Source organism: Amphiura filiformis, chromosome 10, assembly GCF_039555335.1.
Source record: "Amphiura filiformis chromosome 10, Afil_fr2py, whole genome shotgun sequence".
In the NCBI taxonomy this organism is placed as follows: Eukaryota; Metazoa; Echinodermata; class Ophiuroidea; order Amphilepidida; family Amphiuridae; genus Amphiura; species Amphiura filiformis.
The window spans coordinates 385981-400262 of NC_092637.1; the positions used below are offsets into that span (position 1 = coordinate 385981).

The window sequence follows — 14282 nt, forward strand, 5'->3', positions numbered from 1 at the left end:
TTTTCAAATTTGAACAAAACCTAATTAAATGTTTTGCAAGGAGCAGAGTGTTTATACTGAACGAAAATGATTGTACAGAACAGAATATGAAGCCCTTTGACACTAGTGTGTATTGTTTTGAATGTTCTTTCTTTCAAACTTGGAATGAAGTGAATTGACGCATGTGTTATTTAATGGCTTATTTCTTCGCAATCAGTCAACAAATTCCAGTAAATTCGCATATAAGATGCAGAATAAGATGTGCTACACGATGATGTTTATAAATTCTTTATTCTGATGTGTTTTCTTCGACTTACGTCCAAATTCATTCGCCTGGTTTTTTTTTTTCTGGGACACCCTGTAGATGTTCTTCTCTGTGAATGAGTACCATACAGTGCGTTTTGTTGTTTTTTTTATCTTTCCCTGTGTATTTATTTATCAAACATGATCTCAGTTATACATAGTTATAAAAGCCACAATTATACAGAATAATTACAATAATATTACATTGATGAAAGTAACTGTTATTACATATTTATAGAGTTCCATCTTTTATTCCATTCATACATTTTACCTTTATTGTTTGCAATGTGTTTTTCAGTCTCGGCGACATTATTAAGCATACCTTTAAAACCTTGTATGTCCAGCTTATTTTTATTACATCTTGCATTATAAATAAACTTTTTTTTTTTTTTTACAACAGAATTATAATGACAATAATCAACATCTATTATGCCCATCAGAACGTCCTTCATGGTAAGAGTAACTTTTTTTAAAGATATTATCTTGAACCTTCTTCCAAAATTGAGCAGAAGTACCACATTGCCAAAATAAATGTGGGATATTTTCTAACTCCTGATTACAAAAAGTACAAAGATTTGAATCAACATAACCATATTTAAATAGATTTTCATTTATACCTATAATTCTATGCAGAATTTTGAATTGAAAATACCTAAGTTTGGTTGATAGGGAGGAAGACAAGGAATCCTGTAAATATCGTTCCAATTTAAATTCATATCATCAAAAAGACAGCCCATTTGGCCTCGGCTTTGGGCGTCTTAAACAACTTGTCAACACAAATTTTGTGAACCAATTTGCAGACCTTCTTAGAGGAACAGATAAGAGCAAGCATATCATCATGATCATTCTGAACAGTTCCCAAGTCTTCCCCCTCTCGACACTTCTGATCCATACATTTGGAATGGCATAGATTAGAGCAAAATATTCCAAAAAGTTACATTGTAAATTATACTTGGTCTTCAAGATATCAAGGGGAAGAAAACTATCATCTTCATTTAAAATATCAGAAATAAATTTAATACCTTTCTCATGCCAGACTTTTTTGTAAACAGTGTTTTGGGCGATAACAATAGATGAATTATTCCATAATATTTGATGTCTAAAATGACTTGAAGGAGAATCATAAGTAATTGTACACCAAGCGTTGAGAATTTCACCAATAAACACATTCTTAATAAGCTTAATACATTTCTCCTCTGGTTTAGTGTAAAAAACAAAAAAAAGATTACCACCAATCTGTTTCATATAAAACATATAAAAACATTTCCATTTACCATTGTTGTTCACATCCAAGAGACGTTTAACCCAAGCCACTTTAAGCCCATTAATAACTGAGGGAATGTGAACCATCTTGAGGCCCCCTTTCTCATAGTCACCAATGATGGACTTTCTGCTGAGCTTATCTGGTTTTCCTGACCAAATAAATTTAAATATTATCGAGTCAACCTCCTTCAAAAAATTATCAGGTGGTTTAGGTAAAACAGAAAACAGAAAAATTAATTGAGAAAGACCCAAGGATTTAACAATTGTAATTTTACCAATTGGACTTAAATCTCTCATCGACCAAATTCGCAAGATTTCCTTGAGTTTTTAATTTTTTGAACGAAATTTAATTCAAAAATATTGCTCAGATCAGAACTAAAAACTACACCCAAAAGACGAACAGGATTGGCAGTAAAATGTAAATCGTCATTGTTTAAATCAGGAGGATTATCCTTAAACAAACCTAAAGGGAGTAACTCAGATTTATCCAAGTTAATTTTCAAGCCAGAGTAAATTTGGAAAGTCTCAAGAAGGTGAACAACTCTGTGAAGGGAGCCAACATCCTTTAAGTAAATAGTGGTATCATCCGCATAAGCACTAATAATAATTTCAGTATTCTCAACCATGATACCTTTAACACTATTATCATTTCTGATGGCCAAATTCAAAATCTCACTACTAATTATATAAAGCAGCGGACTAAGTGGACAACCTTGACGAAGTCCACAAAACAATTTTAAAAAATCAGAAGCATGTCCATTGTTCATAACACACGAGGTAATATCTGTATAGAAAACTTTCACCCAATTAATCAAATCATCACCAAAATTAAACAATTTTAATGCCTTAAACACAAAGGACCATTCAAGTTTGTCGAATGCCTTTTCAAAATCAATTAAAAACATAATACCAACAAGATTATTTTCATTTACATAATTAATAACATCAAGGGCATGCCTGATGTTTTCACCAATGTAACGTCCTTTCAGGAAACCTGTCTGGTCATTATGAATAATATTAGGCAAAACCTTTTTTAAACGGAGGGCAATACATTTTGTAATAATTTTATAATCAGTATTGAGTAATGAAATAGGCCTCCAATTTTTCAGGTAGATCGGATCTTTATCTTTTTTCGGGATCGGTTTAATTATTCCCCTACGTTGATCAATTGAAAGGCTTCCATTGTCAAAAGAATAATTATAACTGTTGATAAGAAAGTGAACAATATCGTTGAAAAAAAACTTATAAAATTCAGTAGGTAAACCGTCTGTGCCAGGAGTCTTATTATTAGGCATTAACACTAAAGCTTCCTTACATTCATTTACAGTGACCAGTCCCTCACACACTTTTTGGGAATCCTCATCTAATTTTGAAAAATTAGTATCCGTTGCCAAAATATCATTGAGTTCAAAATTCGGAGCATTACAAGAGGTATACAAATTTTGATAAAACTGTTTTTCCTCTTTAAGAATATCGGCACCTTTAGTGTGGATTTGGCCGTTATCTGATTCCAATTTAGTGATGACCTTCTGCTTTTGATTTCTTTTTTCCAAATTGATAAAATATTTGGAGTTTCGTTCACCATGCTCAACCCAATTGGCTCTGGACCTAACAATACAGCCTTCTGTTTTGATCTTATAAAAAGAATCAAGTTGGGATTTACATTCTTTAATCTCATTCAAAATACCATCAGAAGGCTCATCACTATATTTTTTTTCAAGATTATTTAGATTGGTAACTAAATTGCCCTCCTGAATCTTGCGTTTCCTGGAAATTTTGGCTGAATATTCTATTGTCTTCGATCTTATTTGACATTTCACAAAATCCCATAAAATATTAGGATTCAATTCCTTATTACTATCATCATTAACAATATCATTAATACATTGTTTCACAACATTAACATATTCATTATCATGCAACAAGGATGTGTTAAATTTCCAAAATCCGCGCCCTCTAGCCTCGCTTGTTGTTACAACATTAAGGCTGATGGAGGAGTGATCTGTTTTAAACCCAGGGTTAATTTGACAGTCTTCAATCTGAGAAAATAAATTGAAGGAAACCAGAAAAAAGTCCAAACGACATTGAACAGGAGGCTTTGAGTTGGAGTGCCAAGTATATCTGAAAACATTAGGATTCCTCTTTCTCCAGATATCAATTAGATCGTAATCTTTCATAACATCCTGAATTCTGTTTTGAGAATTGAAATGGGTATGAGCACGACCACCTCTTTTGTCCCACACAACATCCAGGACACAATTGAAATCTCCTCCCCAGATAATTGATTCACAGTCAAAATCAGACAATTTTCTATGAATATTCTCAAAAAACTTGGGTCATCCTTATTTGGCCCATAGACATTAATAAGAGTAACTTTATTATCATTTAAAATAAGATCCAAAATAATGACACGGCCCTCATCGTCATTAAAATTTTTATTAATTTGGAAATTGCACGAATTTTTAAATAAAATGCAAACACCTCTACTGTTAGATGTCCCATGCGAAAAATAAACATTATTGTTGCCCCAATCATCAATCCATTTTTGTTCAATGTCTGATGTTGAATGAGTTTCCTGAATAAGAAAAATATCAGCATCCCTGTTTCTGAGCCAGGCAAACACCTGGTTGCGCTTATTTTGATCCCCCAAGCCGCGTGCGTTCATTGAATAAATGCTAACGCCCGACTTATCCATTCAAATGCAAATAATTAAGACATACATGTTCTCTGAAGCCAAGACTAAAATTCCACGAAGTATGCATTATCTGAAGATACATAAACAAACCGGTGTATTTTATATGACAATAATGACATCAACTCTACAAGGATTATGCAAATGTAGGTACTTGGAAGTTGGAACACAATACACAGCCCCTAGGCACCGAAGGTGCGCTATCAACTCTTCTCTATAAACATGCAAATATTTGATAGAAATAGCATGATCTTGCGGATCATTGCTAATTAACCAGTTGTAACATTTCATAATAATATTATTAGTTTTTGTGGCGAAGTATTTAACATAGTATAACACAAGATCATTTTTATAGTACATCTGATTGACTTTAAAGCCAAAAGTAAAATCAACTGTAGCCAAACACGTTCTTAAAGTCTGGCATTCCCCTAAAAAGCGGGTATTTAACGTTTCTTCATGACACATACACGTAACAAAATTACAAAATAAAAACATATGCATTTTGAGCTCATGATAAATACAAGATGAATGACAATTAAAAAAAGCCACATTTGTATTCGGATAGGAAATACCCATTGAGATTCTACCACTAGAATTATTTTTAGCACCCGTAAGAAAGTTAGTATCACCTGTTTGTATTAGCCTAAACCATGAATATCTCATAATAAAATGATGTACACTTAGGTGAATGACCCAATTGTTCGTGTCAACCACACACCTACAAAACACGCACGACTTATTAACCCACATGTGGGTTGGGCTACCAAGGATATTGTCATTCATATGCAAAGTGAAAATACCTGAAGTAGTGACCACAAAGACATTTTTACACGCGTCAATCTTATACTCAAAGCAATTATCATGTGATTGGCACGGGCTACAATTGATGCATGCACCTGTTTCCCAATAAGTATGCAAATGATGGAGATATACACGTGGACAATTCTGAATTGGAAAAGCGAGCCCAAGATTTTGAAAGGCAAAATTACTATCCAACATTACACAGGCATTCAGATTCAAGCAAAGTACAATATTTCTCAGGGTACATAATCTTAAGATGGTATCTTGAAATGCATTAAAAAAAAAAGTTTGGCACATATAAAATATTAATATAAAATAATATAATTTCATCACTCAAATACAGTAAACAAAAGCTACAAAGACACAGACCAGCAAAGGCACTTGTGCTAATTTGTTACGTGTATAAAATAAAAAAGGACAAACGTGGGGTTTTGGAGCTCTCTACCTCAGTGCGTTTTGTGCTATGTAGCTAGATAAACGCTCCTCCTATATGGTGTATAGTGTAATTTTCCCGAACAACTGATATTGAATGATTTTTTTTTCATTGGCTATGGAGGATTTCTATATAGGCTTCCGTCCTGGTACAGGTTTGTCTTCAAATAGGCCATGTTTCAATATCAGTAGTATTTATGTGGTTAGTATTTAGTAAGGTCACCCATTCATGTGGTTTATCAACACGGCTAATTGGTTAGTATAAAACTTATATTAATATCTAAAATTTAATAACTGATTTATAATATTTATCTTTCACTTACTGTATTTTTGTGCTCAAATGTGTCAATGTCACACTTACAACATTGCAAATTATGTTTTCACTTTTTTACAGACGTAGATGAGTGTTTAAGTAATAATTGCCACACCAACGCGTTATGTACCAATACCGATGGCTCATTCACATGTAAATGCAACACTGGATATAGTGGGAATGGTATCACCTGTAATGGTAAGTAAAGTGTAAAGCAGGTGGCGTATACAGTCGGTCATTTCAAATGTTTTAGTTTTAGTTTTAGTTTTGGTTTTGGTTTTGGTCACGTGGTTTCCTATTATACTGCGTAACCACTTGACTCCCAAGATATCGAATTCTTTGTTTCTACCATTCCATTGAGTACCATTAAGTGCGGGTTGTGCTATTAGCTTATGATAAACGCAACTCCTGTATGGGGTATAGTAACTGACCTTGAATGAGTTTTTTTTTTTTTCATTTGTCTTCCTTCCTGGTGCAGGCTTATCTTCAAATAGGCCATTGTTTCAATATCATTATTATTTATGTGGTTAGTAAGGCCACCTGTTCATGAGGTTTATCAACATCAACACGGCCAATTGGTCATTAAAAACTTATATTAATATCTAAAATTTATCAACTAATTTATACTAATTATGTTTCAATAACAGTATTAGTGTGCTCAAATGTGTCAATGTCACACTTAATACAGCATTGTAAATGTTTGTTTTCACTTTTTTCAGACGTAGATGAGTGTTCCAGTGGTACAGACGATTGCGACACCAATGCGTTCTGTACCAATACCGATGGCTCATTCACATGCACTTGCAACCCTGGATATAGCGGCAATGGTATCACATGCAATGGTATGTAAAGCGTAAATCAGGTGGTTTATACAGTGTGGAAAACACAAAAACATTGACAATATTTGGGGAAAAAATCATGTTTCTATACCATTTTTATTATTTTTTGATTTTCAAATGTTTTGAAATCTTTAATGTGTCTTAAAACACAATTCTGTATAGTTAGTCTAAAAGGCGATATTCTTCTTATTACAAACAATGTCTTTTTTTCCTTGAAAATATTGAATTTAAATCAAACACCCCCATTTTAAATAGAGAATTCTAAAAAAAAAACACTATTTTGGCTATTTAATAAGTATTTGGTTAGCTATTGATGTCTTCTTGATGTCAAATTAAAGTTATATAACTGGTTTTCACAATCAGTTTGTAATCTTTTCCATTTGAAGTATTTTAGTGTTAAAAATACCAAATGTGGGCAACAATCATGCTTTTTTACAATCATTTTTATTACATTTAGGTTTTTGAGATGTTTTGAGATTATTGTAATTATGTATGGTTAACAATTACAAGCATTTCTATTTTTTCATGAAAAACTGTGAATTTAAAGGTGAGAAATGCTTTTTTTTAACTCAATTTTTTGAGTAAAATATTTTTAAGAGTGTCCGATAACCATTTGGTCCGATAACCATTTAGTCTAATAACCAATAAGTATAAAACCATTTAGTCTAATACCCATTTGGTCCATTAATCTAACAAGCATTTAGTCTAACTAATTGGTCTACTAACCGATATTGTAGCACTTGTTAGGCTGCACAGGTTAAATACCACTAATTATGTATTACACGGGTTTCAATGGGAAAATGCCTAATTTCGGGTAGAATTTTCTCATTCAGAACTCTCACAATGCCACTAATATCAGGTGAAACTATATGATTTAGATGCCAAATGATCAAAAATTCAACATAGGTTGACCTGAGACTTTTCTTGTTTAACGCACTGAACCGTAAACACCTTAAAACGACAGTGCGCCCTCGAAGCTGAAAGTTACAATATGATAGGGCGAATATTTACTAAAAACCGAAGCCGTGCGTATGAATGTTGGTACTATTACAACAAAAATGTCATATAATGAGAGAAAATGTACCATTTTGAAGCATCAAACTCTAAAAAGTACTTTTTTGGCCATATAACTTGATCAATTTCAGCGATTTTAATGCAGTCTTTTCGAATGCCATGAAAACAAATAGTTACTCGTCGTATTTCAATGTATCGCCCAGGCCTATTAGTGGTATTTAACCCACAGGCGCAATAACGCTACTAAATATACTGTGATGTCATAGTAAGGGGCCACCGTGGGTGTCATCGTGGTCTTAATGTGAACCTCTGCTCCCGGGGTTTCATAAACAGAAGAATATTTTCTCTTAAGCTAATCAAGTTTTAAATCGCATTAAAATGTCGGAAAAAATATCCCAAACCAAAAATCGCCCCTTCGCACCATATACTGGAATCCAAGTACTGATTTTCAATGTGCCACTGCATCAACATGTGATGGTCTACCAGATTGTTTTGATGGCAGTGACGAAGCATTATCTACATGTAGCTACACAAGTACACATTTTTGAAGTGCAAACGGATGGTTTTATTTTAGAGCCTATTTTCCTCCCCGGGTTTTCCTATTTATAGCTGAGTGTGCTGAAAATCAATACAAATGTACTGATGGACAACAATGTATTCCATCACACTGGAGATGTGATTATTTCAATGACTGTGGAGACAACAGTGATGAGGCTGGTTGTGAGTGTGATCTAATAACTGACTTCATGTGCACTGTTGGTGGATGCATCAATGTTGAATGGGTTTGTGATGACTACGCAGATTGCACTGATGGCAGTGACGAAGATCTATGTGGTCAAACTACTGAATCAAAACCCATGGAACCCTCAACAACCATCGCACCAGGTAAATCCTGTATTCTGTATATTGATTGACTACCAGCAGTTTATAACTTGACTTCCTGTACACCTAATAATGCACACATTCCATTCACAGCTTTGAACTGTATGGTAAACGGGTGGTTTTATTTTAGAGTTTGTTTTCTGAATTACAGTTGTGTGTGCAGAAGATTAATACGAATGTTTTGATGAAAATCATCTTTTGGGAGGTAGGGTTAAGGGCTGCGATAAGGGCAAACTAAAAGTACTGGTAACTAGAGAGAGAAAGCGACGAGGAATCCCAAATGACAGCACCGGGTAATGACCGGGTCACCAAGTGCAAATGTGCATTTATTTTGGAAGATTTGTTTTAAAATTTGGGGCGTTTTTTTTCCGAAATTTGATATTTTGGTGATATTTCAAAAAGGCGACATGCCAAAGACAAATCTTTTTGCACATACTTTGTTATTGCTAATGCAACTCTTTTCTGCATACCTACGTTACAATTCGTTTGGGTGATTTAGTAATATTATAAATTTTGTGACTGCATTTTGGCATTTTCGATGCGATTTTAGGCTACCGGGATTTAAGGTTGATATCTGGTCCTGCTCCTTTTATAATTTTACTTTGATCGTCGGCTTTTGTAAATAACATAATGTAGATTGGCTCTGAATAAGTATCGTAGTCCTCTCGGTGGGTTTTTTCATGATATAATTAGTTTGAATTCCATGTAACAACCCAAAATTTACCTCTGATTTCAGGGTTCAAGGCTGTTTTCGGAATAGCCGTAGACTCAAAAAAGTGCACGAGTGGCGACTATGGTTTTATACTTCCCGCATTGGTGATTGCGTCTACGCCCAATAATATACTTCTTTGTATATGTTAACTGTATCAAGGTATAAGCTGGTATACAAAGAATTGGTTACATGTCAATGAGCTTTTGGTTAGTATGACTTCAGGAATAGACCCTTTGTGCGCCTTTAGTTAATTATGCAGACTCTTTACCCGCAGACATGTGCCCGTGGCATGTGCCAATATTGCGTATGGTAAGAGGTTAATATAATTATTTCTTTGACATGGAGTAGGTTGTGTGGTTCTGTGGCCGAGCGGTCTAAGGCGTTGTGGTTTCTTCGTTGCTGGTCTGAGTGTCGGTTGTTCGAAACCGTGCGTCTATCATTTTTCTTATGCTGCTTTATTTTTCCAGCGTAGGGCCTAGAAAAACGAATTTGTAATTTCTCTTTGTATTATTTATTTATTTGTTGCCTCCGAACCGAAAGGTGCCGTGTACGATTCCCACATATGCCTAAGTTTTTAAAGACTTGGAAAATGACTGCAATAAGTTTATTTGGGGCACGATCTCAGTTATTAACCATCCCTCTGGAATCCAAACCCCCTCCTTAAATAGGCTTAACATTTTCTTGGGATGGTTGAGTTAGCAAACCAACTCATTTGGGGCTCAACCCCGTGCCTTCACCCACTTCCACCCCTGGAATATAATATTGGGCCTATGGCATTATGAGAAAATAATAACCTTTCTTCTGATGCCAAAATCTCCATTTTGATAGGGCAAAGAGGAGGATGAGGCTGTTAAGCTCAATTTTCCAGTTATTTAACCGGTTAATTAACCCAGGGATATCCGGTGTTATCAGCATCAATTTAACCGGTGGTAAAATAGGCTAACTTTGAATTTTGAATTACTTTTTATTTTGACACTTTTTAAATTAATTTTAAGTTTTAACATTTTAATATCACTTAAATGTTCACTGTGATGTAATGCAGCACATCATAGACCATTATACAGACTATGGTCTATAAGCATTTACAAGTACCCAAATATCCACAGCAGAGTGAGCAGATTATACCATTTTTGTCCAAGATTGTTTCAACCAATTTCAGAAACCCTTTTTGTTATTGTTTTGTGAAAGTTGTGAAGATAGTTATTAAAAAAAAATACTTAAAATAATTAGAATAATAAGATCAAGAGGCTCACCCCTCTCGAACTTTTGGGAACATACCATATTGTAGTAGCATAAAAGAGCAGCTGTAGTTTTCTTTAGCAACATACCAAAAAAAGAGGAAAAAAAAGGTGAAAAACCTAAAATCAGGGTAAAGATGCCAAATATGGGCTGAGTAAAAAAGAAAACGTTTAAAGGTGAACCTCATTGAAAATAAAGTTATATATCAATGGGAAGCTTTTGATGTCAGGAAGCAGAAAAGAATATTTTTTTATTTGCCTAACGTACCAGGCTAGACATAATCTCCATGCAAAGATTGGCACCCCCCACCCCTAAATTACAAAACGAAATCGTTCAAATTGGGCGCTTTCGTTGATGACGTCTATGGCAAGCCAAGGGGTCCAAAAGCGTGGAACTGCTACGCGTAGCTTCTTTCTCGTTACGAGCAGCTGTTTGACCAATCAAAATAGTCAAATTTAATCACGTGGTTGGGTCGTTAGCTGCGCGTAGTATAGTGCTAGGTATCCTCTTTCACAATTATTATCTTGTAATTAATTTACGGAATTAGCATAGATAACGAGCGGGTAAGGAGGCCAAATCACAGCACGTGTCAAGAGAACATGTTGCTAATGCCTGGCTAAAATGACACAAAGCATATGTATTTAGTGTTTCCAAGTTTACACCGTGTTTAATAGCAAGTAACTTTATACTCGGGCTGTATTAGCGGTGCAGGGGATATGAAGGTCAAACAACAACTACTACTGATGTAAAGCGCTGTGTAAAGATATTGCAGGGAAAGCGATATCACATGCCACTGTGTAAATATGGAGAGAGTAAAATAGGTCATCATTTTTTTCGGAACGGGGGGGGTCCTAAATTTACAAAAAGTCGGCGTCAATAAAATTGCGGCCCTCACTATTTCGGCATCAAAAATGTTATGACCCCGACTCCCACCACCGATACACCTTACCCCCTAGACAGGCTAAAATTGTATTGAAATCAGTCTTTTTGAATACAATAAACACACTATCTGTAGTCATCTTGTGACTCCCTACATTTCGTCATTATCAATTTATGACCCCCTCCCCCTTATTTTTCTTTCCGAAGAAAATGATAGCCCCCTAAATATAGAACAATCATCATTCTGTTCAGATATTACTTTAATAGCACCTATACCATTTTTTGCTGATATACTACAGATATTTTCATTTACAAAAATTAACAACGTAATATTTGTGAGAGAGGATGTTTACATCAGCTCCACGTGTTTAAAACCGCGAATCTGATTGGTTAATAAGCTGCACGTAACGAGAAAGAAGCTACGCGTAGCAGTTCAACGCTTTTGGACCCCTTGGCTTGCCATAGACGTCAGCCCGGGGACACACAGTTACTTCTGGGTTTGATTGTAAACACAATGTCCATGTATTACTGTGGCATGCATCGGGCCAATGCACGAATTCAGTCATTGTCAACTTACTTTACATGAAAAATATCTTCAATAAAATAAGAATAACATGAAGGAAACATCATGATCAAATCAAGAATGAAGTTCCTGAATAAAGTGTGTGGATTTAAAAATGGGAAAAGTGCTGGCCGGGGTGATTTGGGATAGGCCAAGCCATCCACGATATCACTGATATGCATAGGGAATTACAGTAAAGCACGAAGAGCAAAGATTCGCCGAAGAACCGGAATAAAAACAGATTGCAAAAAAATAACTGCTAGTGCTACCAGTCCCGCTACCAGTTCAGATCGTCACACCAAGTTGAGATAAACTTATCACAATGAGAAAATGAAGGAATAGAATAAGGTACATGTACAGGATTTTTTAATTATTTCTTAGCTTTACAACCGGTCATGTATGATAGGCGAACTCGTGAGATATATACGGGATGAACTCATTGCGTGACTGACCGAGACTCAGTCGCCGAGTCCGGCGCCGAGTGTTCAGTATCCGCGACTGTATACTGTACTTGCAGACAAAAATGACAGATTTTATATTCACATTCTGATATTTCCAACTTATTGCTACTTCATCAGCAAAATTTATTCCTGTAAATGTTCCAAATATAAGAGAACGATTGATCAAATCTGCTGAAACACACGCAAGCAGGACGAAGCGAGTCGCTGTGTTTGTGCATAAACCCTGGAACCACCTGTCGGGTCCTTTCTTCAGCAGCAATTTACGCATCATGTGCGGTAATCCATAAAAAATTAATGTTTCACTTTTCAGTACCGTACACTGATTGTACTATCATTAAAGAATCGTGACACAAGTGACAATATTTTAATTTTATTCAGATTTCAGAATTCCATCAAATAATGGTCTATCAAGCCCAAATTGTATTTATTTTATAATAAAATATCTGTTTCTTTCAATCGTGATTGTGTGGAAAGAATGTATTACCGCAATACGCTAAATATGAAAACCAAGTTTATATGGGCTGGATTTGATGAAATCGGCGGCATTTTTATTAATTTTTTTATTACTGCAAGACGATATTTTTTTAATCAGATATTTTAAAATGAATCAAGAATAGGGAATGTCACAAACAAGTATTTAATTTTGATTTTGATTTAAACTTTTGAGCCAAACACAAGGAATTAATTCCTACCTCGGAATTTTCAGATGATACTCCATCTTTCATCAGCGAGTGACACTCGCTGATGAAAGATGGAGTACCATCTGAAAATTCCGAGGTAGGAATTAATTCTTGTGTTTGATCAAAAGTTTAAATCAAAATCATGATTTATACCAACACAGATGAACTTTCATGAAAGTATTTAATTTGTTGTTCGATCATGTTTATTCAGTCCATGACATGAACGGCGGCGGCAAGCATTTGCGCATGGAATTGATCCCAGCGCGAAATTCAAACTCAATTACCCAATTATACCCAGCTAGTTATGACTGATTTTGTCAAATTTACGAAAAATTTACGTGTTGACAATAATTCTATTATTTCTAATATATATAGAAGGAACCAGCAACTTGAAGATTCCTCTAATTTCAAGCTTTATTGTGAAAATCAGACTTGCCGGGCAGCTTGCAAAGTACAGGAAGCACGTCTTGTTTACATGTTTCCGAGCAGGATCACGTGACTGCGAACCCTGAGCTTACGTCACGAGCATTCCCAAGGTCATAGACGATTGATTTGGGTGCTTTTGGGGCGCCTTAAAAAGACCAAAAATTCATTGTTTTTTTTAATTTTTCAGCTTTATTGGCCATCAAAAAAATCGGAAAAAATAGTTTTTAGTATCCTGACATCATAAGCTTTCCATTGATATATAACTTTATTTTCAATGAGGTTCACCTTTAAATTTTGGCAACAAAAAAGAGGAAGTCAGCTGAAAAGATGAACTCTCACACAACTGGTTATTAGGCCTACATTGTTTGGTCAGTTTGGTTTAAACCCGGGGTCTATATAGATTATTACTAAAAAGTTAAATTAAACTAAATTAAAAACGCATGCGCGTCATTGTGCATCTGTGTCAATGATTACAATTTTTTCAACACAAAAATTTTTAAACAGCTATAGGTGGATAAGTACACTTCATCTACCCATGTTAAACAAATACTTGCACAATGTTCATAAGTATGATGACATATTAAAACTCGGAGCTCCAATTTATATATTTTTCAACCATTATCCAATCTTACCGTTAATTAACCGGTTAATTTACCGCCGTTTATAATTAACCGGTTAATTAAGAACGCTGGCTGTCGATGAGGTCACCCATCTTTCAGGTGGTAAGGAGGATGTAGAATACATTTTTTTGAATACAAATATATATTTTAATTGTAATGTGTAACAAAATGTTTCCTCAAATTAA

The 14282-nt window shown here is 34.8% G+C and overlaps 1 protein-coding gene across 1 annotated transcript in view; it reads left to right on the forward strand.

The window, feature by feature from the left end:
- LOC140163304 (uncharacterized) overlaps positions 1 to 14282 on the forward strand; it is a 130783-nt gene that overhangs the window by 115404 nt on the left and 1097 nt on the right. The window contains exons 3-5 of the mRNA XM_072186702.1: positions 5865 to 5981; positions 6503 to 6625; positions 8246 to 8521. Coding sequence (XP_072042803.1) covers positions 5865 to 5981; positions 6503 to 6625; positions 8246 to 8521 — 516 coding nt within the window. The remainder of the gene's footprint in view (positions 1 to 5864; positions 5982 to 6502; positions 6626 to 8245; positions 8522 to 14282) is intronic.